The 25,700-nt window shown below is 48.9% G+C and overlaps 1 protein-coding gene across 2 annotated transcripts in view; it reads left to right on the forward strand.

Annotated features, from left to right (window-relative positions):
- Nucleotides 1-13,079: 13,079 nt before the first annotated feature.
- ERGIC1 (endoplasmic reticulum-golgi intermediate compartment 1) overlaps nt 13,080-25,700 on the forward strand; it is a 114,224-nt gene continuing 101,603 nt past the window's right edge. The window contains exon 1 of one of the 2 annotated variants that reach the window (XM_061393223.1): nt 13,080-13,123. In XM_061393223.1, the coding sequence (XP_061249207.1) occupies nt 13,095-13,123 (29 nt within the window). In that variant the 5' untranslated portion in view covers nt 13,080-13,094. Of the gene's footprint in view, nt 13,124-14,267; nt 14,651-25,700 lie in introns of those variants that run through there. The other variant, XM_061393222.1, reaches the window with a different exon arrangement.

Genomic DNA, 25,700 nt, shown 5'->3' on the forward strand with positions numbered 1-25,700 from the left:
GACACTGTTTCCCCATCTATTTCCCATGAAGTGATGGGACCGGATGCCACAATCTTCATTTTCTGAATGTTGAGCTTTAAGCCAGGTTTTTCACTCTCCTCTTTCACTTTCCTCAAGAGGCTTTTTAGTTCCTCTTCACTTTCTGCCATAAGGGTGGTGTCATCTGCATATCTGAGATTATTGATATTTCTCCTGCCAATCTTGATTCCAGCTTGTGCTTCTTCCAGCCCAGAGTTTCTCATGATGTACTCTGCATAGAAGTTAAATAAACAGGGTGCCAATATACAGCCTTGACGTACTCCTTTTCCTATTTGGAACCAGTCTGTTGTTCCGTGTGCAGTTCTAACTGTTGCTTCCTGCCCTGCATATAGTTTACTATCCAATAATTCAATTATCAACTGTATAACTAGAAAAACTCTTGCATATATGTACCAGGGTATATGTACTAGCGTGGTCATGGCTGTTTTGTTTGTCAAAAATTCTGAAATCACTTTATATGCACATTAGAATGGCTATTACTAAAAGAAGAAAAGAAAGAAAGAACGAGTGTTGATAAGCATGTGGAGAAACTGTCATCCTTAGGAGCTGCTGGTAGGAATGTACCATGGTGCAGCCACTGTGGGGAACAGTGTAGCATTTCCTCAAAAATGAAAAGTAGAATTAACACATGATCCAGCAATTCCACATCTGGATATACACCCAAAAGAACTGAAAGCAGGGCCTCCAACAGATATTTGTACACCTGTGTTCATAAACGCATTGTTCTCAGGATCCAAAGGTCAAAACAACCCAAGTGTCCATCAACAAATGAATGGATAAACAAAATGTGGTATATACACACAATGGAATATTATTCAGCCTTAAAAAAAAGGAAGTTCCGACACCTGGTCCAATGTGAGTGAATCTTTAGGACGTTATTCTAAGTGAAATAAGCCAGACACAAAAAGACAAAGACTTTATGATTGTACTTACATGAGATATTTAGAGCAGTAAAACCTGATAGAGAGGGAAAGTAAAATGGTGGCTGTGAGACGTGGAGAGGAGAGAATGGAGAGTTACCGTTTAACTGTTACAGATTTCACCTTGGGAAGATGAAAAAAGTTCTTCAGATGGATGGTAGTGATGTTTGCATAACCATGTGAATCGCTTAATGCCATTGAACTATACACTTAAAAGTGGTTAAAAATGGTAAATTTTATGTTAATATATATTTTATCACAACAAAATATATCTTTAATCATTCCATTTAATAAAATGTTTAAAAGAAAAAAATCCTGGAAGCTATCCACATGTCCAGCCGCAGGAGAATGGATAAATAAACTGGACTGCGACATACACGTGCAATGCGCCACCACGAAGGGCTGCGAATGAGTAGTTCACACTTGCCCACACCAGTGCGGCTGAATCTCGCAAAGATCATAAATGAAAGAAGCAAGCTGGAAAATAACGCACTTCAATTATATCAAGGCAAAAAGCTTTACACCGTATGTTTACACAACACAAATACAGTAAAACTAAAGACGAGCAAAGGACTGACACAAAATTCAAAATGGCGGCTCCCTCTGAGTGGGCTGGGAGACGGGGGCGCGTGGGGGCTTGCTTTAAGCTATTGGTGAAGTTCTATTTCTTAAAACGGGTGATGGATACATGAGTCTTCACTCTGTAATTCTTTAAGTTATACATCTGCATTATATATACTTTGGGTGTATCTATATTACATACATTTTTTAAAACCTGACTGAACAACAGCAAATTACATAGAAAAAAAAAGACGGAAAGAACTCTCAATGTGATGGTATCTCAGGACTGGTACTCTTTTACTTTCTCTTTTTCTCTATTTTTAAAATATTCTTTCACCCTTTCATACTGAAAAGAGCACTAGACCATACTAAGGGAAAAAAAAAATGAGGAGAGCTTTTACCTCAGATTTTCTCAGAGAAAAAGGAAATGAGAGAAAATGGGTGAAAGCTTTGGGCTTTCCCTAATTTTAGTAGTAACAGATGACTTTGGGATTTTGAGGCAAAGAGATAATGAATTTTAACTGTTATCTTGAGGAGGGGAACCATTCCTCCCAAAGTGAACTCCCCCGTCCCTCTTCTCAGGAAACCCCTGCCAGTTTCAAGAGTGGGCAGAGGTTTCAAGAGTGGGCAGAGGGCTCTGATGCCCTTTTGAAACAAGGGACATCACTAAGGAGATGAAGCCTTGGTGGGATTGATTTCAGATCCCCTGAAATCAGGGCATGGATCCCTTTTCAAGAGCATGAAAGACCAGATGAAAGAGAAGAATAAGAGTAACATCACAGAGCTAAGAGAAACATTTGAGCTAGGAGATGGCTTGAGAAAATACGGTCCCATACAGTCGCCACACAATTGTATAGTATGATTGCGTTTGGGTAAATTTACTTCAAGAGATTATGGGTTTCTCTTCCCAGCACTATTATCTTGTGTATCTCCTCTCACATCAGTGAAATCTCAACACGAAGATTCTGTTCACTTAGGATGTGTGAAGATTCTCAAGATTGCCTCAAGATTCTGTTCACTCTCTTGAGGCATTCGTGTACTCCACAAACACTGTTTGGGACCTGGAGGTGCAGGTGAGTGAGACAGTGACCCTCACTTCAAGGACCTAACCCCTGTCAATGAAAAAGTTAATATTCAATCTAAGAAAGGAACTGAATATTTTATTGGAGCCAATTATAATCTGGGAGATAGTCTTTCCGAACGCTCTAAGGACTGCTCTGCCCATTAGAGGTCAAAACATGGTAATATAAATTTTTGAGACAAAGGTTATATGTCAATGACTCATTACTGACGGTTTACACAATCCAAATCTACGCATACAAAGAGTATTGCGTCATGGATCATCTTGGTCCCAAGCTGAGCCTGAAAAGGACTGTTATCTCCAAAGGACATCTAGTTAACACAGCTGTACAATACTTATTAACAGGGAGGGAATGGGCCCAAACAGGCAAAGAAAAATTTTATGTTTTCATTTTTCTTACCTTGCCATAAAATATGAATTTTATGTCATCACCCTTAAGAAGAGGAAGGCAAATATAGTGGCAATTAGAATAGGAGGGGAAATGCTTTGATAACAATAAGTACAAGACATTGAGGGCACACAGGAGAAACAGCTAGCTTAGCCTATGGGCGACAGGAGAGGCGCCCAGGAGGGGATGACCCCTGTACCAAGGTGCACAGGACGAGTTACAGTGAACCAGGCACAGAGGGGCTAAGATGGGAGCTGGTCTGCCACACGCAGAGCAGACTGCATGGGCAGGGATGAGGAGGAGAGAAACAACGGGCCTGAAGAGAACCCTAAGTACCTTGTTTTTTCTGGAATGTGATACTGTGATTTATAATAAGAAATATATATTTGGTCATTGTCCAGTTTCTGGTGCAGGGCTTCTAAAACCCTAGGAATTTCCTCAGTGATTAAAGTTGTCCTTCTATTTTTTTTTAAAAGAATTTTTAAAAATTAATTTTAATTAATTTTTGATTTTTTTTAAGTCTTTGTTGAATTTGTTACAATACTGCTTCTGTTTTAGGCTTTGGTTTTTTTGTTGTGAGGCACTAGCTCCTGATCTGGGATCGAAGCCTGCATTGGAAGGGGAGGTCTTAACCAGTGGACAGCCAGTGAAAAGAAACTGCAAGTGAAAATCGCTCAGTCATGTCCGACTCTTTGGGACCCCATGGAATATACAATACAATGGAATTCTCCAGGCTAGCATACTGGAGTGGGAAGCCTATCCCTTCTCCAAGGGATCCTCCCAATCCAGGAACCAAAGCGGGGTCTTCTACATTGCAGGCGGATTCTTTACCAACTGAGCTATCAGGAAAGCTGGACAGCCAGGGAAGCCCCTAAAGTTGTCTTTAGATATTCATAGCAAATTCCTTTCAACCATACCTGGGTTTGTGTTAATGAGGTGGCTTGGAAAGCCTCTAAGGATGAAAGCTGTTTGATAGGGGACCCAACCATGTAATTAGAGGGGTGTAACTTAGCTGTGTCCCTGAACTCCAGGAAGGCGAGAGGGGCTGGAGATTGAGTTCAATTACAAATGGCCAATGATTTAATCCATAGTGCTTATGTAATTAATGAAGCCTCTGTAAGAACTCAAAACAATGAAGTTCAGAGAGTTTCCAGGTTGGTGAACATGTGGAGGTGCTGGCAGAGTGGTTCCTTGGAGAAGGCATGGAAGCCCCTTCCACATACCTCGTCCCAAGTACTTCATCTGACTCTCATCTGTATCCTTTATAATATCCTTTATAATAAACTGGTAAACCGAGAGCCACTCTAGTAAGTTAATTGAACCCCAAGAGGGGCTCATGGGAAGCTCCCCTTGCTGACCACTCAGAAGCACAGGCGACAAGCTGGACTTGAGAATGGAATCGAAGCGGGGCAGTGGGCACTTAGCTTGTGGGATTTAATGCTATCTCCAGGTAGACAGTGTCAGAATGGAGCGAATTGCTTGGAGGTGTCAGAAAACACACGCTGGATGGAGAACTGATGACAAGGTGGGGCCTGGCCACAGGGAGCTGGAGAAATGACAAGAAGCCCTCTGTCCAAAAGATCTATTCTTACCCATTCGAGGGACTTAGACCCAATCCTTTGCGAACTGGGGGGCCACGTAGGTATTTTAACAGGGAATGGAGGTAGTTGATTTGTCTCTTGCATTATGATTAATCTACCATTAAAATAGATGATATCATAAACCAGGAAACTTAGAGCATAAACCACAAGCAGATTGGGTAAAGGGCAGGTACAATCCAAACGCAGACAAATCCGCGTCTGAATCCTGCTCCCCTTCTCACCCGCTGGGGTGAGTCACCTGGCTCTCTGAGCCGTGCTTGCTCTTCTGGAGTGGGGCTGACGTGAAACACCACCCATGGAAGCCCTGAGCGTAGATCTGTATCCGCCTGAAGAGAAACCTCCCAGGTATATTATCAATCCAAAAGTGAAGTGGCAGAAGAATATGTATGAAACAAACACAAGCCAAAATGCAGAGAAAAATGTTAGCAAGATTCACACCAAACTGAAAATAGCGATTCCTTCTAGAGAGGTAGAAGATCTTACTTCCAGTCTTACTGGAGTTAGAGATCAAAGGAAGATTTAGCCTTATCTGTACAGTTTTCTTTTCTTTTTTTTTTTACATGAAAAATGTATTCCTATACTACTTGTGTATTTAAAAATTAATTTTAAAATAACCTAAAAAAAGTCCTTGACAGTGAGAAGATGTTTGGTCAGCGTTCCCTCCTGCTTGCTCTCACAGTGAGATTTGGGGCCTTTCCAGCCCCATTTCCCAATTCCTACCCTAGGTGAAGGCCAGAAGGCCTGTCATAGTCACTCAACAAATATTTGTAGAAGACCTCTCTGATAAGGTGGTGGGTCTCTTGCAAGTGGGTTAAAGGTCTCCCTTGGTGAACCTGAGACCCCACACTCTCCCCAAGAGACCACCTGAGGGACTCAATTCCATCCTCAGTGTCCCCACCCTGCCCAGGATACTGCCCTCCCTCTGGCCTTCTGGTAGACCCTCGGCTCCATGGGAAGCTCCACTCTGCCTCCTCTCTCCTGGCCTCAGAGCTCCTGGCTGGCAAAGTAGAGAGATGCTGGCTTCCATTGCCTTCCCAAAAAAGGCTGGGGTCACCCCTGGCCACCAAAAGGCCCAGTCCACTGAAGAAAAGCTTCAGAAGTGGGTGCCCTTGCTGGGGGGCTGGGAGGACAAGAGAGACTTCATTTTCCACTGTGAACCCCCTTTCCTGTTTGAATATCTTTTTAAATAGTTACTTTTTAAATTAAATTATCACTGTTTCTTTAAATAATTAATTTGAGAAAACAAAAACATCTCACAAAAGCCAATCCTATTTTGAAAACCCTAACTGAGGCCAGATTAGAGTCTTTGATCAATATAGACTTGAATGGAGTCAGGGCAGAAAAAGCAGTGGTCTTTTGATGACTCTAAGTGTGAATGATGAGTGGGGTGACTCTTCTGGAGCGGAAGCTAGAGTTAATGTCTCCTTCATCCAAAATACCTAAACACTGGGCTTCCCTGGTGATCCACTGGTGAAGACTATATGCTTCCATAACAGGGGTCTGGGTTCAATCCCTGGTTGGGGAACTAAGATCCCAGATACCATGGAGCACAGCCGAAAAAAAAAAAAAAAAAAAAAAAAACCCACTGACTAGAGCTCAGTGAGTATTTCTTTCATTTATACTTATGTATTTATTTTATTTTATTTTTTTAGGATTTCTTGAATTTAACTCACATAGGAAACCACGTCTCGGGTCTGCTAAAAATGTACTTGCTCTGGAAAGAAGGAGAAAAATGAGAGGATAGAATGAATTCACAGAGCAAGGAGAGGGCTTGGTTGTCCTTCAGATCTCTTCACTTCACCAATACGGCCATGAGACTGGAGGGGCGGATGGGATTTGGTATCCAGCTAAACCCAGATCCAAGGCAGGGGGAGTTCACATATGACCACTGGATAAACACTCACCTCCTCAACTATCCCATGAAGTGGGCATTCTCTCCATTTTGGAGAGCAGGAAACGGAGATTATGGTGGGAAATTAGACAGCCCCAAGGTGACTCCAGGGACAGCGGAGCCTGGTGGGCTGCCATCTCTGGGGTCGCACAGAGTCAGACATGACTGAAGCGACTTAGCAGCAGCAGCAGCAGCAAGGTGAATCAGACAGGTATCAGCTGAACTAGGCTTGGGATTCTGACCTCTGACTTCAAAGCTTTCCCTTCCATCTTTGACCTCACCTCTCATCATGCAGCTCTTGGGGTTCCAGTGAGCCTGATTTTCATCTGATTTTTCTCCATTTGCAGGCACCTTGGAATACATGAACCTTGCCAGAGGCACATTATTACTGGGCTTCCCTATATTTACCACTATTTTGGGGGTGCTATACACTCCTGTGTGAGGGGAATTTCGGCCTTGTGCTCTAGCAAATTATCAGCTTGAGTGATGAGTGAACAACTGGAGATCCACGATTTACAGATGAAGAGGCTGAAGCTCAGAGAGCTGAAGGGATTTACTTCAGTTACATGGGAGTTGCACCCAGAGCCTTCCAGGGTTTCCTTTTCTGTTTCCTCCTCAGAGTCAAGTTTGGCTTAACACCCAGCCCACCACCAGCCCACCCTGAGGAAACACAGCTCCGCCCTCAGCCAGGAGAACAGCCCCATCTGCTCCCTGGGTGTCCCACACACCATGACACACACTCATGCCCGGGCCACACAAAGGCCTCCCCAAGGTCCCCAGGTTCAGCCAAGGGGCAGGGATGGAGGGAGGAGCCATGGGGGATGAAGCCGCTGGGAAGCCCCAAACCACACCACCGACTGCGGAGGAAAGGGTCCAGGTGACCTCCAGGCCAGAAAGAGATGAGGAAGATGCCCAGGTGATGCCGAGTCACCAAGCCAGCAGAGCTGACTGCTGCTGGCAGAAAGGAGCACCGAGTTGAGTGGGACCTCCGCCTGGTGAGCTTCTCAGGTCTTGAAAAACATGGGTGAAATGCCACAGCAGAGGCAGCCAGATATGCCCTGTCTAAAACTTGGCAGATGGCTGATGGGGGGCGTGCTTGCGTTCTCCTTTGGTTTTCACGAGAAGGGGTTTCCCTCAACAATTGTGGGGTCCCCTCACCTACTGTCTGGGGAGATGGGTGAATTCTGATTGGTAAGTTGTCACCTGAGGTCTGTGACTATACTGTCCAGCTCTTTGGGAAGGAGGCTGCGCACAGGGAACCGCGTTCTGCTCTGCCTTATCCCAGATCACCCCAGGGAGGCCTGACCTTTTCCTGCCCTTCCTGTGCCTGCCTGGGTCTGTATGCCACATTCAGAGATTCACTGTCAGGAAGCCCCCATGCAGATAGCAGTCCCATTTGTTCCAAGCACAGCCGGGAAAGAGAGGACATATACTGGGCTCCCACAAAGCCTTAAATCAAAATATTGTGACGCAACCCCGCTTTATATACTTCAGGGCCCCTAACTGTCTGTAGAAGAAAGTTCACGCTTTGAACACATCTCTCAAAGCCCTTCACAACTCAGTCCCCACCTACTTACTCTCCAGTTTGACGTAACCCACAGCCACAGCCTTGCCGCCTGCTCTCCCAGCACCATGCTTTTGTGTCCTTCCCAGGATGTATCCAGCCCCCAAGATGACCCCCACCTCCTGGTATTACACCCTTGTGAGATTCCCTCCCTTTGAGTGGAGGCTGGACTTACGAATAAAAGAAGGTGGAAATGACAGCATGCACTTTGGAGAGACTTCACAGAAGGTTGACTCTCTCACTTGGCAGGGAGAAGCCATGTCATGACCAGTGTTAAGGACAGGTCCACGTGGGGAGGGCTAAACTCTCCTCCAACAGCCCCGTGGATGAGCCTGGATCCACCCGCTCCAGTCGTCTTGAGACTGCAGCCTTGGCCAACAGCTTGACTGCAGCTTCATCATGGATCCTGAGCTAGAACCACCCGGGTAGCTGCTCCTGGATTCCTGACCATCAGAAACTGCCGGCAATAAATTGCTGTTTAAGTTTGGGATAATTTGTTACACAGAAATAGATAACTCACTCAATCTGCTTTTCTCCCTAAAATCTACTTATTCTTCAAGGTCTCCGCTCAGATTCTTCTTCTTCCTCGAAGCTTCTCCTAACTCCCCGTAGAAGATACCGGACAATTTTTCCTCCCAACATCCTCTCCTTCTTTGGCAATGCCGCCCTGACTTTCTTTCTTTTTAAAGGCCTTGCTCTGGGATCTTAGTTCCCCAACAAAGGATTAAATCTCAGCAGTGAAAGTACTGAGTCCTAACCACTGGACCACCAGGGAATTCCCACCCCTGACCTTTCTTTAGGAAACCACACTTCTTCCATCTGAATCTGTGTGTGTTGAATAAGGCTGATTCCACTCCAGGCTCGAGGGTGGGCATTCAGTCTAGGCTTGGCCTATCCCTGCTCCTGAGCCCACTATTCTGGTCTGCCACCAATGAGAACCCCTGAGGGTCAGCCCAGGAGCCTTTGCCTGAGGCAGCAGGAAAGAGCTTGCCTTCAGCTGCTGGAGTTGCAGAGCTGGAAAAACAGCCTGGAGCTCCAGGCAAGCATTTTGCCAGCACAAAAGGAAAGCCTCTCTAGAGACAAAGTCAGAATTTAAAAGATGAGCCTATGGGACTTCCCTGGTGGTCCAGTGGTTAAGACCCTGCACATCCAAGGCAGATCCCACATGTCTTACGGCACAGCAAAAGAAAAAAAAAATTTTAAAAAGGTGGGCCTAGGGATGGGGAGAGAGATTCCTGATGCAATTATTGAAATGCCTGAAACCAAATCTACGTCTGGACTTATCTTTCTTCTTTCTTTCTTTTTTTTTTCTCTTTGTTTCTCTCTCTCTGGCCCGAGGCAGGATATGTTAATTTGAGATGATCTCAGCCACCTTGAACTGAAAGTGTTGAGACCAATTTATGTCCATGCGTAGAATTAGGAACGCTGTACCAGCTTCCTAGAACCTCTGGTGCTGCCCCTAACACAGCACTTAGCATGAAACCGTACCTGCAAAGGAGTTGGGGCCCCTGAGCTCGAGTCTTTGTCATAGCAGCACACTTCTGCTTACCTACTCCTTGCTTCCTAAACACAGGGACGTGTCGTGCTTCTTTCTGCAGCCAGAGGACCTGTCATAGAGAGGTGTCCACTGAATAACTTGAAATGGATGAGTGAATGAATGATAGTCTTCTAGCTGGCCAGGAGACTTTCCAGAGCAAGAAAGGAGAACTTGTTCAGAAGCCTGTTATGAGGCCCAAGTTACCCTCAACACCTCTTCAAGCTGACAAAGGACTATTATTTCTTAAGCTCTTCATCCAGGCCACAGTTGAACCAGCCACACCCCTAGAACACAAACCAGGCTCCTATTACAGAAAAACAAATCTGACTTGGGCATTTCCCTGCCTCAAACAACTTTCCGTGATGTGTTTGGCAAGAGGGGGTAGAGACCAGTGAGCATTTGGAGCCAGGGAACTTTCTACATTATAGAATGTTCATGTGTTTATCAATTGATTCATTCAGCAAGCATTTAATTAACACCTGCTATATGCCTGGCCCTGTACATGTTACTTCATTTTTACAGCAAGCTTTTAGGGCCATGTATTTGTTACCTGTTGCTGCCTAACAAATTGTCCCAAACTTAGTTGCTTAGAACAACAAACTTCTCATTTCATGGGATCCAGATGCAGCTCAGCCGAATGCCTCTGGGTCAAGGTCTTCTGGGAGGTTGCAGTCAAGTTGTGGGTCAGGGCTGCGGTCATCTCAAGGCTCAACTGAGGCTGAGGGATCTGCTCCAAGTTCAATCACATGGTTGCTGTCAGGTGCCAGAAGATTCACTAGTGAGCTCTCTCACAGGACCTCTCCACAGGGCTGCTGGCTTGCCCAGAATGGTTGATCTGAGAAACAGTGTTCAAAGCAGAAGCCACAATCTTTCTGTATCTTAGTCTTAGGAGCGACATGCCACTGTTTCTGCCATATTCTGTTCATTCAAAGTGAATCACAAGTCCAGCCTACATTGTATGGACGGAGATTATGAAAGCGTTTGGATACAAGGAGGTGGGTTTATTGGGATGGTGATTTTAGAGGTTACCTGCCACAGGAAAGGTATTTTTATCCTTCACTGCATACTCAGACAACCAGCTAGTTAAACTGTGTGTCCATGTCTCTCAGCTAGAGAGTCATCTGATTGCAGTGCTTTACCATTTCACTAAGCCTTTTGGGGGTGAGGCAGAAGAAGGCAGGGAGAAGGTGCTGGTAGAACAAGGATGTGGGGATGGAGTCTTTATTGACTGTCTACACTGTGTAACTGAATACCCACGAGTTAGTGGCTTACACTAAACATTTATTATCTCACAAAGTTTCTAAGACTCAGGAGGAATCCAGGAGCGACTTAGATGAGTGGCTCTGGATGAGGGCTTCTCCCTTGGCTGTAGTTAAGCTGTGGGCTGGAGCTGCAGCTCTGAAGACTTAGAGGCTAAGGATCCACTTCTAGGATGACTCGCTCACATGGCTGTTGGCAGGAGGCCTCAGTTCTTTGCCATCCAATCCCTCTCTAACCGTGCTTGAGTATCTTTATGACCTAGAAGCTGGTTTTCTCCAGAACAAGTGATTCAGGAAAGCCTAAGGAGAAGCCTCAATGCCCTTACTACCCAGCCTACAGAGTCATATGAGGTGATTTCTGCAATGCCCTGTTGGTTACCCAGCTTGGCACGTCACATTGTGGGAGGTGATTACACAAGGGCATGGGAATATCAGCCACTTGAGGGTGGCTACGATAGGGTCCTGAAAGATTAGCAATCCTAAAACTCAGTTTGTAGTAAGTTACTCCCTTGGTCAAGAGATGCAGGGTTTTCTCATTTACTGTAACACAACGTCTGATTTCCTTTGTCCCGTCTTACACTGTCTTCTGAGCACACAGGCCATCTGGAACTGGCTTACAGACCTCAAGAGTCCCCACAGAGATCTTTGTTGATGTGTCCCTTCCCCCTATTCTCTCTGGGAATTCTTACAGAAGGCCTGCCTCTCTGGGAAACTGCCATTCAGCCTTCAATACACAGTTATGGCCCCCTACCACCTGCCGAACCATGTGCAGGCTCTGGTTGGTTGCTAGGATACAGTGATGCGCAAACAGACATCCACCCTCCACGGAGAACTTCCAGTCAACATAGGGAGGTAGACACTAGCCAATTAATAATAATCTCATCACAAACTGTGACAATTTCTCCCCCTAAAAACCTATGGGTGCCATGTGACCATATAATGGGGGTCCTGGCCTATTCTGCATGTGGTAGTTAAACCAAGTCAAGAAATTAACCAGGCTGGGCAGGTGTACTAGTATTAGGTTCAGGTATTAGTGTCTGAAAATACAAAATACCAGTAACTTAAACCAGACATGTGTGTTTCTCTTTGGCTTAGAAGTTTGGGGAGATGTTCGAGGACAGGTACTGTGTCATTCAAGGGCAGGGGCCCAGGCTCCCTCTATCTTGTTGCTCCGCTCTACATGACCTTCACTGAATGGAGCAGGATGGTGGCATCCACACTCTGGGTAGCCAGAGGGAGAGAGGGACACAGTGGGTAATGTCCACCGAGAATCCCTGAAGCAGCTACATCTCTTTACATCTCAGTGGCCAGAACTTAGTCACATGGCCACGCCTAGCTGCAAGGGAAGCTAGGAAATGTAACTTTCATTCTGAGCACCCATATGCCCAGCCAAAAATTGGGAGTTCCATCTTCATGCAAAAATAGCAACCATAGTCAAACCTCTCTTACATTTACTCTGTGCCAGGCACTCTCCTAAATCCTTGACATTCATTGACACATTTTATCCTTACAACACGTCTCTGCGGGAGGTAGTATTATTGTCCTAATTTTACAGATGAGGAAACTGAGGTACAGAAGTAAGATAAATTAGTAAGTAGACAGACTAGAATGTGACACCACGCAGTTTGGCTGGAGCATGGACTCTGTTACCATAGCTAAGAGTTATGAAGAAAGGGAGAATCTACTGGGAGGCATGCATAGTCTCTGTTCAATACAGCAGGGTGCAACACAGAGAGATGAACGTGCTCAAGGCAAAAGAAACAGCAAATGCAGAAGTCTCCTAACCCCCCAAAACGTGGCCCTTTATCACAGTGTCTCTAGGAATTAAATGTGCCAATGAATCTTTTGGAGACCGTGTGAAATGCACACTTAATTCAATAGGTCTGGGCTAGGGCTGAGAATGTGCCCCATGGCGCCTTTGCGGTTGGCTGGTGGACCAGCACCAGGCTGTGGACCAGACTTTGAGGGGGAGGACTCATTGTCAAATGTTCACCACTGTGTGACTCCCCTCCTATAGAGGGCCAGGCAAACAGTCTTTTGGGCTCAGTGGCTACTCAAGGCCCCTTTTATGTTTCTACTGCTCCTAGGACTCAAGTTCCAGCTGAGATTTCCTTCTCTCTCCCAAGGGTGCCAGGCCCCTTGCTGGCTGAATGAATAAATGAAAGAAAAGGGAAGAAGAGGCAACACTGTATAGGGTCCAGAGGAAGAGTGTGGTTCACAGCCCACACCCTACACCAGACAGGAACTGGCACCATGCATTCTGAATCCTCCCAAAGGAACAGGTACCACCATTTCCCTCTATTTATAGACAAGACATGGCCTGCTGGCCCTGCTTTTTGAACATGAGCCCCACCGCTCCCGTTCCTCCCTTGGGATTTTTTAGGCTTCTGTGTTAGCAAAGCCTTGGAGGTGGGGCCAGTCATAGAAGGGGAAGTTCAAAATGAGTTTCCTCCACCTGGGTCTTGTATTACAACTACCAGCTCCTCTCATTCAGCAATCCTGAAAGGAGATGCTGATTACCTGTGAATCTCACAGAAGGAAACTGAGGCTCAGAGAGGTCCACCCTGGGCCAAGTCACACAACAGGTCTTGGTCTGCCATCCACAATAGACTGGGCTCAGAGCCAGGCTCAGTGAATACCACTGAAATGAACCATGTACTGAAGATGCAAGCAGAGAAGTAGAGCTAGCAGGCCAAACACAACAGCTTCAGGTGACAAGCCTTTACTAGGTGCCAGGCATCACACTACGCACTTTCCCAACTTTCTCATTGGATCCCCAGGAAAAACCTCCTCTGGTAAGCATCATCAGCTTCTTCCTGCAGATGTGGAAAGGGGTGTGGGCTCAGAGAAGCCCAGCGTGTTTCCCAGAGAGGCTCAGCAGGGATGTGGTTGGGTCCACTTTACAAATCTAGGCCTGCCTGACCTCCACCTTTCTGTCACGGTATTAGGCCCTTTACTCAGAGTTAGATGCTGTGCATAGCCCAAATCTGTACCATGCCATTTAATTTGCACAACTCAAGAACGTGAAAGTCGCTCAGTCGTGTCCAACTCTTTGGGACCCCGTGGACTGTACAGTCCATGGAATTCTCCAGGTCAGAATACTGGAGTGGGTAGCCTTTCTCTTCTCCAGGGGATGTTCCCAACCCAGGGAATCAAACCCAGGTCTCCCGCATTGCAGGCGGATTCGTTACTAGCTGAGCCACCAGGAAAGCCCAAGAATACTGGAGTGGGTAGCCTATCCCCTTCTCCAGCGGATCTTCCCGACCCAGGAATGGAACCGGGGTCTCCTGCATTACAGGCGGATTCTTTACCAACAGAGCTATCAGGGAGGCCTCAACTCAGGAAAACCGGTTTGCAAATGCAAAATAACGGAGGCAGTGGGATTTGCTCAAGGCCACAGAGAATTGATGGAAAACAGTGGGGGGCGGGAGCTGGGAAGGCATGAATAACTGTATCTTTGGGTGCTCCCTCCCTCTCCAAGCCTCGAGCCCCACCGCGCGCCCCGCTAAGGCCCGCCCCTCCGTCCCGGCACCCAGCCCCCTACCCCAGCCCCCGGGCCCCTTTAACGGTGCGGCGGAAGGGGCGGCCGGGGGCGGGGGCGGTGCCCAATGCGCTGAGCGGAGCGTCACTTCCCGGCGGCTGGAGGCAGCGGCCAGTGTCGGAGGCGGGGGGCGGCCGGCGGGGGCGGGGCGGCCGGAGGCGGCGTTGGCAGCGGGCTGGGACCCACGCGGCGCCGCGGCCCACCTGGCCTGCAGCGCTCCCATCCCTGGCGGCGGCGGCGACGGCACGATGCCCTTTGACTTCAGGAGGTGAGTGTGGCAACACCCGCGCGGGGCGTGCTCGGGCACGCTGCGGATCCCTCCCGCCTGAAACGCAAAAGCAGTCCCCCACCCTGTGCATGCCTCCGCCGGCCCTCGGGGACTCCAGGCGGGCCCCCTGCCGCACACAAAGCCAGCCGGAGGCTCGGAGGGCCTCCTCGTGCAGCGGGAAGCGAGGCCACCCACCTCTCGGGCCGCTCCACCCCTTCCCTCTCGGGGTCCCCCTCCCCAGGCTGCCCTGACACCTCGCAAAGTCGCATCCCTTTCCCCCCATACTGGGAAACAGGTTTCTTCCCTCCCCTAGATGGGCGCGAGAGAGCTAAGAAGCCATCTCCTTCCTCCCCTCTACAGAGCCTCTCCTGAACCCCACCCCAGTGACAGGTGCGGCCAGGGCACCTTGGATGAGCCCCCAGGGGTCCACAGGGCTCTGCAGCCCCCTCCCACCAGGCAGCTGCTGGAGGGTTTCAGGTTTCCATAGGCTCAGCCTCTCCCCACTGGCTCCAGCTGGAGGCCTGTCCCTCCGCTGGTCCTACTCCTGTGCTCTGGGTCTGGGGGCTCCTTGGGGGAGACGAGGAGACCATATCAGGGACCTGTGGGCAGGGCTTTGCAGAGAGGGCCCAGCCGGGTCTGGCCTCGGCTTTCTGCAGTCACCACAGTGAGCCCTTTGTGGGGTCTGGCCGCCACCTGGTCCACGTTGTGCTAGGCTAGGCCTTCTGGAAGCCTGACTGACAAGGGTCTCCACCAGACTTTCCCTTGAGGTATGGAGCCTCAGGGGCTGCCCTGGCCTGAGGCAACATTGCTGGATGTGTATACCAGGGAAAAAATAGCAGTGGGTTAGAATTTAGTGCGAGCTGAACTAGAATCCTGTCTCTCTCCCCTCCCCTGAGCAGGTTGGTATATTCTAGAAGTTGGGGCAAAGGCTCTGGGTACAGACCTCCCCTGAGCTGCTCAGCTGGATGACTTGGGCAAGTGTCTGAGCCCTCTCAGTATCTCTGTCACCACCTGCAGATTGGGGCTAAAAATAAAGTCCCACCTGGTAGGGCTGAGAGCCTGAGAGGTGCTTAATTCAGAGCCTGGTGGGGTGTGAAGTTCAGAAGTGGGATATTAGTGGACAAGCCGCCTTTCCATGAGGCCATTTCCTCACCCACAGACTAGGGCTTCTGGTCCCTCCCTGCAGGTGTGAACGAAGCCAGGGTGAAGTGCCAGCCTTCCTGCCAGAAAAGCCTGGCAGTGCCCCCCAGGCGTGTGGGCGTATTGGGGTGTCAGCCTGACGAGCACAGTGGCCTGGGAACTCTTGCACTGGCGGGCGGGCTCGGCCTGCAGTGGGCACTGTCTGCTCCTTCCACGCAGCCCTGGGGCTGCGAACAGGGTAGTTTTCACACAAGGAAAGGCTCCTCTGGTGGAATTCAGGGGCAGACCTCATACCAACAGTTAACATTCAGGTCACGAGAGAGCTGTAGTTGGCCCTTCGATCCCTGGTTCCATAAAGCCTCCCCTTACCCAGGCTGATAATTCCTGCCCTCGCCTCTGTCTTCTGTGTGGTTCAGTAGGTTCTGGTGATTTTGACCTTATTGAAGAAGTCACTGCTTTGGGGCATACAATTCATTCACTCTGCACCTAACCTCACATTTTAAGGGAAGGAAGTTGAGGGCTGAGGGTCTTGCCCTAGATTGAAGGGTGGGCCAGGGTCCCAGGTTGCACAGAATTCCTGACTTGGTGCCCCTTGAGTTAGAGATTGGGCGTGTCCAGGTGCCATGGGAGCCCCAGCTTAATGAGGTGTTTTAATCAATTTCCTTGAAAGCTTGTGCTACTCCAGAACAGTGAGAATGTATTCAACACTTTCCACTCGCACCTTGGAGGATGAGCCTAGTAACCTACATTTCTAAGATGTGCTCCTTTCAGGGCTCAGATTTAAAGGAAGGGTCCTCCGTCCCATGCACTTCAGTGTTCACTGATCAGACATTTACTGAGTGTCTGCTCTGTGCTCAGCCCTCCGCCCGATGCCCCACTGCAGAGCTGGGCGACATGTGACTTGTTTGCCCAGGGCCGGGCGGTAATGGAGCTGGGATTCAAACTGGGGACTGCTGGCTCCAAAGCCTTGGAGCTTGGTCTGTTAGCCGTGGGTGAAAAGGGAAGACTTGGAGGGTCCCCAGCCCTGTCAGATCTCTTAAAAACCATGGGGGAGAGAGAAGGACATGGCAACCCACTCGCCGTATTCTTGCCTCGGAAATCACATGGTCGGGGAGCCTGGTCATCTACAGTCTGTGTGGTCGCAAAAGAATCACTAAACAGTAACTACAGAGGATTCGCTCCACCAGCAATATGGGCTGCCCCAGCAACCCCAGAGACGACCTGCAGTTTTACACGTGTCTTTTTGTAGTCTCTTCTACGTGTACGCGTAGGTGACGTTTGAAAAGTTGTCTTGCCACTTGCCACTTGACTCATCTCTTGTTCTGTAGTTTGTATAAACCTATTGAGAGTATAAAATCCAGCCACTGAATTGTGGTCACAACTGTATGGAAGTTTAAGAACGTATATCAGTTTTGTTATAGGTATATAGTGGTGCAATTTATGCTCAACTTATGTTTAGTGAAATGTACATACTGCAGTTAAATAACCCTTCATACAAAAGAAAAAAAAGACCACGGGAGATGGAGAGGGACATAGTCTGGTTGAATTCCCCCTCTCCCAGTTCGAGGCCAGGGAGAAAACCAGGCTTCCTGCTCATTTTGCTCTCCTTAATACAGAATAAAATGAAGAAGGGGGAGAAAGGAATCTCCTGCCCTTTCTTATTAGCACTCCTTGCTTTCTTAGCGCCTGTGGGACCTCACCTCCTGTGTGCTTTCCTGTCTGTGAAATGGGGATGAAAACAGTACCCATTGTTGAGAAGATTAACTGAGCCACTGTGTGCAAAGCATTTAGATGCAGAGTAAGCACCCAGGAAATTTTGATCACTCTTTTCGTTATTGGTATTATTTCATCAAAGCACCTGTTGCCTAACACTATGTAATTCACTTCATTGTTTTGTGCTTATTTTCTTTCTGCCTCCCATGAAAACATGAGCTGCCTCAGGCAAAGACTTTTATCTGTTTCCTTCATTGTTGTAACTCCAGTGCCTAGAAAAAATTGCCAGGGCCACCCTTGCCCTGAGGACGTGTCTCTCAGAGTCTGTCAGGGAAGCCAATTATAATTTGATAATGCCATTTCTTCCTTTACTGGGCACCTTTTCAGATCTGGGTCGTTCATTTCCCCCCTTTCTTCCTTGAACATGTGCTTTTCTAAGTTGTACTCAGGGGTAGGGGAGTAGGCAGACCACAGAGGAGGGCCCCCGGGCTTTCAAAGGTGACTTGTGTTTGCCTTGCTCCCAGGGCTTTGTTTCGTTAGTCGCTGGACCTTGAAGTGGTGGAACTGGCCTGGTGACCCAGTTCCGTGGGTGTTGGCCCTGCCGGGACCCAGTTCCGGCTTGCAGGGCCCAGAACACCTGCTGTCTCTGCCTTGGCCCGCGGTGGGGGCAGGGGTGCAGTTCCCGTTGCCCAGGCCCAGAGGAGCCTAAGCAGGACGCTCAGGCATGCAGAGGTGGCCAGCTCCCCCACAGCAGCAGCCCCTGAGTTGAAACCCGAAGACCTGGGGTATGATGCTCCCCTGTCACTGACCATCGAGCCCTGGAAGAGTTAACTTAACCTTCTCTGAGCCTCAGTGTCTTCATTTTCAGGAGATGGCAACCTTTGTTGCCTTCCCCGGTAGGGTCGATGCAGGGGCAAATGAGCTGTCTCTGTAGGGTATGGTCAGCTACATAGTTTGTGGGGCCCAGTGCAAAATGAAAATGCAGAACCCCTTGTTGGAAAAGGTTGTCGGGACAGTGACAGCAGAATGTTAAACCAGGTCTGAACGCAGCCCTCCGAGCGTGGGGCCCTGTGTGACCACACGGTTCTCAAGCCGGTGATGCCAGCTCTGCTGTTGGCGTCTTGGTTCAGCCTCCATCGCCTCTCAGTCTCGCCTTCCGAGTGGTTGGGCATCTCCAAGAGGCCGTAGATCTCCTCAGAGCCCCAGGGGAACTTTCTGAAGTTGACATGATTTTTTTTCACATTCGGGTTTCAGCCGTCGAGTGGGGCCTGTGGCTCTGATCAAGGACAATTTCCTTAGCTCCCCGTGTGGCCTTGCCCCAGGGGGTCCCTGCAGCCCCCCTCACTCCCTACACCAGTGTCAGCACTCTGAGGGCTCTGAGCACACAGTCAGCACTCGGCAGATAGCAGCTTACCTGAGTGCCTGCATTTCTGCCCTGCTTCGTCCCAGAAAGAACTTGGGTAAGCTGATGGAAACACATACTTTACAACAAGTGTAAAAAAATATAAATAGATTTAAAAATGAGGGCAAAAGGGAAATAAAGATCAGACCAGAGGAACATTTTAGGTGAAAATCAAGCCAGTATTTTGTGTTTATTGAGCACTTACTAGTGCCTGACTCTTGTAAGAATCCTTCCTGTGCTCATTTAATCCCTCAGTAACCCTGCAAGGCAGACACTGTTGTTATCCCAGTTTACAGACGAGCCAGTTGAGGTGCAGCGGAGGTAAGGGACATGATGGATCATGTCCTGGGGGTTGGAATGCTGCTCTCTGCCCCAGAGCCCCGCTTGTATCCTGTGGGCTCATCTCTAAAGCTTTCCCCTCCTACTCACCAAGTTCAGAGAGAACCGAATCCCCCTCTGGTTGGACTCATTGGTTTTCTCATCTCTGACCCTTTCCCAGAAGTGCTCATTAAGCAAGTCACCAACCCTTGTTTTTTTAAACTAGCCTCATGTGGTCTGACACCTGATTCTAAAATTGTCTTTAAAGACCCCCCGACCCCCTACTATGGTCTCACGGTAATTTAGAGCAGTGGTCCCCACCCTTTTCAGCACTGGAGACTGGTTTCATGGAAGACTGTTTTTCCTCGGACGGGCAGGGAGGTGGGGAAGAATGGTTTCAAGATGATTCAAGCGCATTACGTTTGGGGTTCACGCTCCTATGGGAATCTAATACTGCTTCTGATCTGACGGGAGTTGGAGCTCAGGAGGTAAGGCGAGTGATGGGGAGCTGCTGTAAATACAGATGAAGCTCGCCCGCTGCTCACCTTCTGCTGTGTGGGCCCGTTTCCTAACAGGCCACGGACCAGTGTTGGTCTGTGGCCCAGGGGTTGAGGATCCTTGACTTAGAGCCTCTCACTCTGGAAGGTCTAGGTTTTCCTGCTCCAGCCCCTGGGGCTCTAGAGTGTAGGGCATACGTTTATGTGCTCATTCAGACATGGAAGGAGATGGAAAATCTCTCCTCCCGAGGCAGTTTGGATTCCTCACCTCGATACTGTAGTATCTTTAGCCAGCTGTGGATTCATTAAGTTCTGTTTCCCATCTGGTAATCTGTTCATTTTTTTAATTTTGGAACTGCTCCTGGGCGGTAGTGGAGAGGCAAGCAGGATGTGAGAAGGGTGTTTGGGTTGAAACTTACCCATACACACTCCCCTTGTATCAGTAACCCTCAGCTCTGGCGGAATGTTAAGACTCACCGGAGGAGTTTTAAAAATCCCCAAACTCAGGTGGCTCTCCAGACGCAGTACTCAGGACCTAAGGGTGGGAGGCTGAGGCATCAGTATTTTATAAAGGCCCCTGTGTGATCCCAGTGCACAGCTCAGACTGAGGAGATTCCTCTGTATCAGGAGAACCATCTTTAGTAGGCTGAGAGCACAGGGAAGGCCAGATGCTGGAGTGGGTCCCTGCAGGGGAGGTTGGGGGGCGGAGTCTGGTCCCACTGGTCAGCCCTGCTCATTCCCTCTTCTGGGTTGGTTCTTCACTAGTAAAGCCCATTCCCTCCCCTGGGTTGGTTCTTCACTAGTAAAGCTGTCAATATGGTAGGTCAGTGGTGGTGAGGGTTGGGGCGTTACCTTACCATTGATATCCTTACTTTTCACACTGTGGTCCCACACTAACAACTTCAGCATCACCTGGGAGCTTGCTTGCTGGAAAGGCAGCGTCACAGGGCCCACCCTGAATCTGCATCTGTAGTCTACCAGGGTTCCCAGGGGCTTTGGATGTACGTAAGGTTGACTAGCTCAGCATCTCCTGGTCTGTGCTGCTCCATAATGGGTTCCCTCCTGGGAGATCCGTAGCATGCGCATAGCTTACTAAAGACTGAGAAGTCCTGCACAAAAGGAACCCGAGTCACTTGATTCAGTCCAGCTTTTGCCATATGTACTCTGTAAGCCACCATGTGGTTCATAGGGCGGCCACTACCATTTCTCAAAATATTGTTTGGGAAACACAGCTCTAATTGATCCTTTAAGGAAGTGGTAATTAGCCTAATTGTTGTCAACTTTAACATTCAGGTCTGTTAACTTAATTACATTGGTCTGTGCAGGAAAAATAGGGCTTCCCTGGTGGCTCAGTGGGAAAGAAGAATCCACCTGCCAACGCAGAAGACCCAGGTTCTATCCCTGGGTTGGGAGGATCTCCTGGAGAAGGAAATGGCAACCCCCTCCAGTATTCTTGCCTGGGAAATCCCATGGACAGAGGAGCCTGGCAGGCTGCAGTCCATGGGGTCTAAAAAGAGTCAGACACGACTTAGCGATTAAACAACAACAGCGTGCGGGGAAAGTACCAGCCAGGGAGAAAAGCCTGCCAACGCTTCTATGAGTTCATTTTTAAGAGAGGCAGGGGGGACTCAGGGTTCCCTGTGCTACCAAGAGCTAGGGGAATATGGAAGGTGCTTTACAAATCTCTCCACTCTCTGGACATTATTCCTATTTTACATCCAGGGAAATTGACCCCCAGAGATGCTGGGTCACACAGATGGTACTTCAAAGGGGCCCCAGGGGACCAGCTCAGCTCAGACACCTGAAAGCATAATCCTTTCCTTGAATGCTGCCTCTTGGAACCTTCCGGGCAGCACAGCTGGATAGGAAGCAAGATCCGTTCGAAATGGACTGAGTGTTCTGTTTATCCAGAAGGTGGAAACCCTATTTGAGATGAGTGGCCTGGCTGTTACCAAACTTTAGTCGCAGGTCCCTGAACATCGGGTGCTGGCAATACTTTTCTCTTGAATTTTGGTCTGCGGCTTGCATTTCTCAGGGGGAAAGGGGGCAGTCCGCATCTTATCAGAGGTGCCTGACAGTTCCTGACAGTTCCTCAGCTGCCGATGTGTGTGCTCTGTGCTGGGCCTGTTATTGAACTGGAAAATCACACTGGTCACACGAGATAGATACGATTATAGTCACTTATTTTTCTGTGGTTTATCTTTTTAATTAACATGCAGTAAAAGTGGCCTTTTTTGGGTGTACTCTTCTGTGGACTTCATGTCATGTGACCGCCCCACAATCTGGATATAGAACAGTTTCATCCCCCCAAGAAACTCTAATTCTATCACTTTATTAATTAAATTTTTAAAAATTGTGGTCAGAACACTTTAAAATGAGATCTGCCCTATTAACAGCTTTTTAAGTGCCCCATCCAGTATTGTTAATGACGGGCGCAGTGTGGTAGAGCAGATCTCTGGAACTTATTATTTGTCTTGCGTAACTGAAACTTTATACCTGTTGAATAGCAAATTCCCATTTCCTTCTCCTCCTCCAGCCCCTGGCAACCACTGTTCTACTCTCTGCTGTAGGTTTAACTATTTTAGATGCTTCCTATAAGCAGACATAGTAATTTGGTCTTCTGTGACTATGACTAACCACTTCGCTGGTGGCTCAGACAGTAAAGAATCTGCCTGCAATGCGGGAGACCTGGGTTCGATCCTCGGGTTGGGAAGATCTCTTGGAGGAGGGCATGGCAACCCACTCCAGTATTCTTGCCTGGAGAATCCCATGGATAGAACAGCCTGGCAGGCTACAGTCCATGGGGTTGCAAAGAATTGGACACGACTGAGCAACTAACACAGTTTCTGTGACTGGCTTATTTTACCTAATGCAGCGTTCACCACTTTCATCCATGTTGTCACACATGGCAGACTTTTTCCTTTTAAAGTCTGAGTAACACCGCATTGCGGTATACACCACATTCTCCTTATCCACTCATCTGGCCATGGACACGCGGGTTATTTCCACATTTCGGCTGTTGTGAATAATGCTGCGGTGGGCTGTATATACCTCTTTAAGACCCTGATTTCAGTTATTTTGGATAAATACCCTGATTACTGGTTTGGTATTTCTATTTTTAATTTTTTGAGGACCCTTCTTACTGTTTTCCGTAGTGGCTTCTCTGATTGACATTTCCACCAACAATATACAAGAATTCCAGTTTCTCCACATTGTCCCCAACACTGGTTATCTTTTATTTATTTGGGGGATGGCCATCCTGACAAAGTGTGAGGTGGTATCTCACTGTGGTTTTGATTTGCGTTTCCCTAATTGTTAGTGAAGTTAAAAAGCAGAGACATTACTTTGCCAACAAAGGTCTGTCTAGTCAAGGCTGTGGTTTTTCCAGTGGTCATGTATGGATGTGAGAGTTGGACTGTGAAGAAAGCTGAGTGCCGAAGAATTGATGCTTTTGAACTGTGGTGTTGGAGAAGACTCCTGTGAGTCCCTTGGACTGCAAGGAGATCCAACTAGTCCATTCTAAAGGAGATCAGTCCTGGGTGTTCATTGGAAGACTGATGCTGAAGCTGAAACTCCAGTACTTTAGCCACCTCATGTGAAGAGTTGACTCATTGGAAAAGACTGATGCTGGGAGGGATTGGGGCCAGGAGGAGAAGGGGACGACAGAGGATGAGATGGCTGGATGGCATCACCGACTCGATGGACGTGAGTTTGGGTGAACTCTGGGAGTTGGTGATGAACAGGGAGGCCTGGCATGCTGCAATTCATGGGGTCGCAAAGAGTCGGACACGACTGAGCGAGTGAATTGAACTGAAACTGAATTGTTAGTGATGTTGAGGATCTTTCCGTATACCTGTTGGCCATTTGTGTGTCTTACGTGGAGAAGTGTCTATTCAGGTCCTCTGCCCAGTTTTAATTAGGTTGTTTGGTTGTGGGTTTGTTGTGTGTTTTGTGTGTGTGTAATTTGCTGTGGAGTTGAAGGAATTTCTTATGTATTTTGGATATTAACCACTTTTCAGATACATAGTTCACAAGTATTTTCTCCCAGTGAAAAAGGTGCCCTTTCACTCTGCTGATTGTTTCCTTTATTAATGTAGTTTGGAAACAGGAAGCCAAGGTTCAGAGCTGGGAAGTGACCCGGGTGCACAGCTGAGGAAGTGTGGGACTAGGACTTGAACTTGGGGTCTGAGTCAAGAGCCAGGTGCTTTGCCATGCGCTCCCTGCCTCGATGGCACCCAGACAGTGTTGATTTTTATGACTCCCCAGCAGGTTTGCACCGTCCTTTTCTCTCTTGCTTTCACACCAGGAGCCACTGTGACAGCAGAATTGAACTAAAATACCCCTTCCCCACTTTGGAAGGACCTGGTGACGCTTGCCTTGTTTGGGTGTTTTGCTGGCCCGAGCGCACCTGTATGACATGGAGCAGGTGTCTTCAGGGGCAAGGGCTAGGTTGTGGGCCCCCTTAGGAGTGGCTTTCTTCCCTGCGAGTCCCTCCAGGGCTGCCTTCGGAGTGCCTCCCTTGGGAACAGACCCTCACGCTCAGCTCATTTGGCAGATTGCCCTGGATACAAAGCCTTTCCCCGTGTGCACTGGGCTCCAGACCCTGAACAAGACGCCTGACTCTGAGCCTCCCTTTTCCTCATGTGCGTGTTGGGGTGCTCACACTTTCCCGGCAGGACTTCTGTGAGGATGGGATAAACCGTGTGGATTGCGGGACAAGTATGCTTAGAAAACAGGGTTTGTTTCTCTCATCCTGGCCTTGTCTGGCCGCTCTGTGCTGTGCCCCACGCTCGGCCCTGGTGGATCTGCTCAGAGGGGCACCTGATGGGCAGACATGGTAAGGCCAGGACTCCTGGGGTGTGCAGGGCAGAAATGTGCCCTGGTGAGGACACCTGGGGTGATTCAGCCAGGAGGTGGGCTCCCTTCTCTAAGTGGCACCCACATGGTGACTCCGGACACCGAGGCAGTAACCTCTAGCGGGAGACAAAGCGGTCACAGGGTCATACACGCAGATGCCCCCAGGATCCCAGAAGGTACCTTGGGGTGGGGGGTGCAGTTGGAAGCAGGGGCTGGAGCCCGTAAGAGACACGGGGTGGGAGGGCAGCTGAGTGCAGGGGCTGGAGTCTGTCAGAGAGTGACGCTCTGTTGGGAAGGGGCAGCTCCCTGTGGCTTGTTGCCCTGCAGATCACCCTGTTTTTCAGGAAATGATGAAAATCTCATAAATTGCGTGAAAATGATTAGTAACTGCTTTCAATTTTATTTTTGTTGAACGTTATGCTGGGCCAAACCAAAGCCTTCTGAGGGCTGACGACGGCCTGTGGCTGGTGGCGAGTGGGCTGTGTGCCACACGTACCAGGGAGCCAGCACATGCTCGCCCGGTGGACAGGACTTGGGGTGGAGCCCTGGACTCAGGAGGGGGTCTGGTGGGTCTGGACTTGGAGCCGGAAGCAGAGGAGTAAGGGGCCCCCAGATTTGGGCAGAGGCATCTCAGGGCACGATTCCTGGCCTGGGGCTTTCCTCCTGTGGATGGTGCTGGGGGTGCACGGCCAGCTCTGCCACCAGACCTGCCTTTCCTCCTCAGCAGTCTGGGGCTGGCCAAATGTCAGTCGGAGTGGCACTCCCTTCTCCAAATCCCTGAATACCTTCAGCCCCCAGGGTGTCTCTCTCAGGTACCTTCCAGCGCTGTGCTGTGCCCACAGGGCCCACGATGGTCCCTCCTTATCCAGTGCCAGGCTGGAGGCCTTTCTTGGTTCAGGTCACCCTCAGGTCAGGTGGGAACCCAGGGTCATTCCCACTTGCCTGATGAGCATGCTGGGCAGAGGAGATGAGGCTTGGCCAAAGTCGCACAGACCACGGGCAAGTGGAGCACTCGTCTGTGATGCCAGAGCTGGTTTTCTTACCCAACTTGTAAGCCCCAGAGGGGAGTGTTATCACCTTGGTGTGGGGGCTGCTCCGTGGGCACTCCCGATGCCAGCTGCTG

Source organism: Bos javanicus, chromosome 20, assembly GCF_032452875.1.
Source record: "Bos javanicus breed banteng chromosome 20, ARS-OSU_banteng_1.0, whole genome shotgun sequence".
In the NCBI taxonomy this organism is placed as follows: domain Eukaryota; kingdom Metazoa; phylum Chordata; class Mammalia; order Artiodactyla; family Bovidae; genus Bos; species Bos javanicus.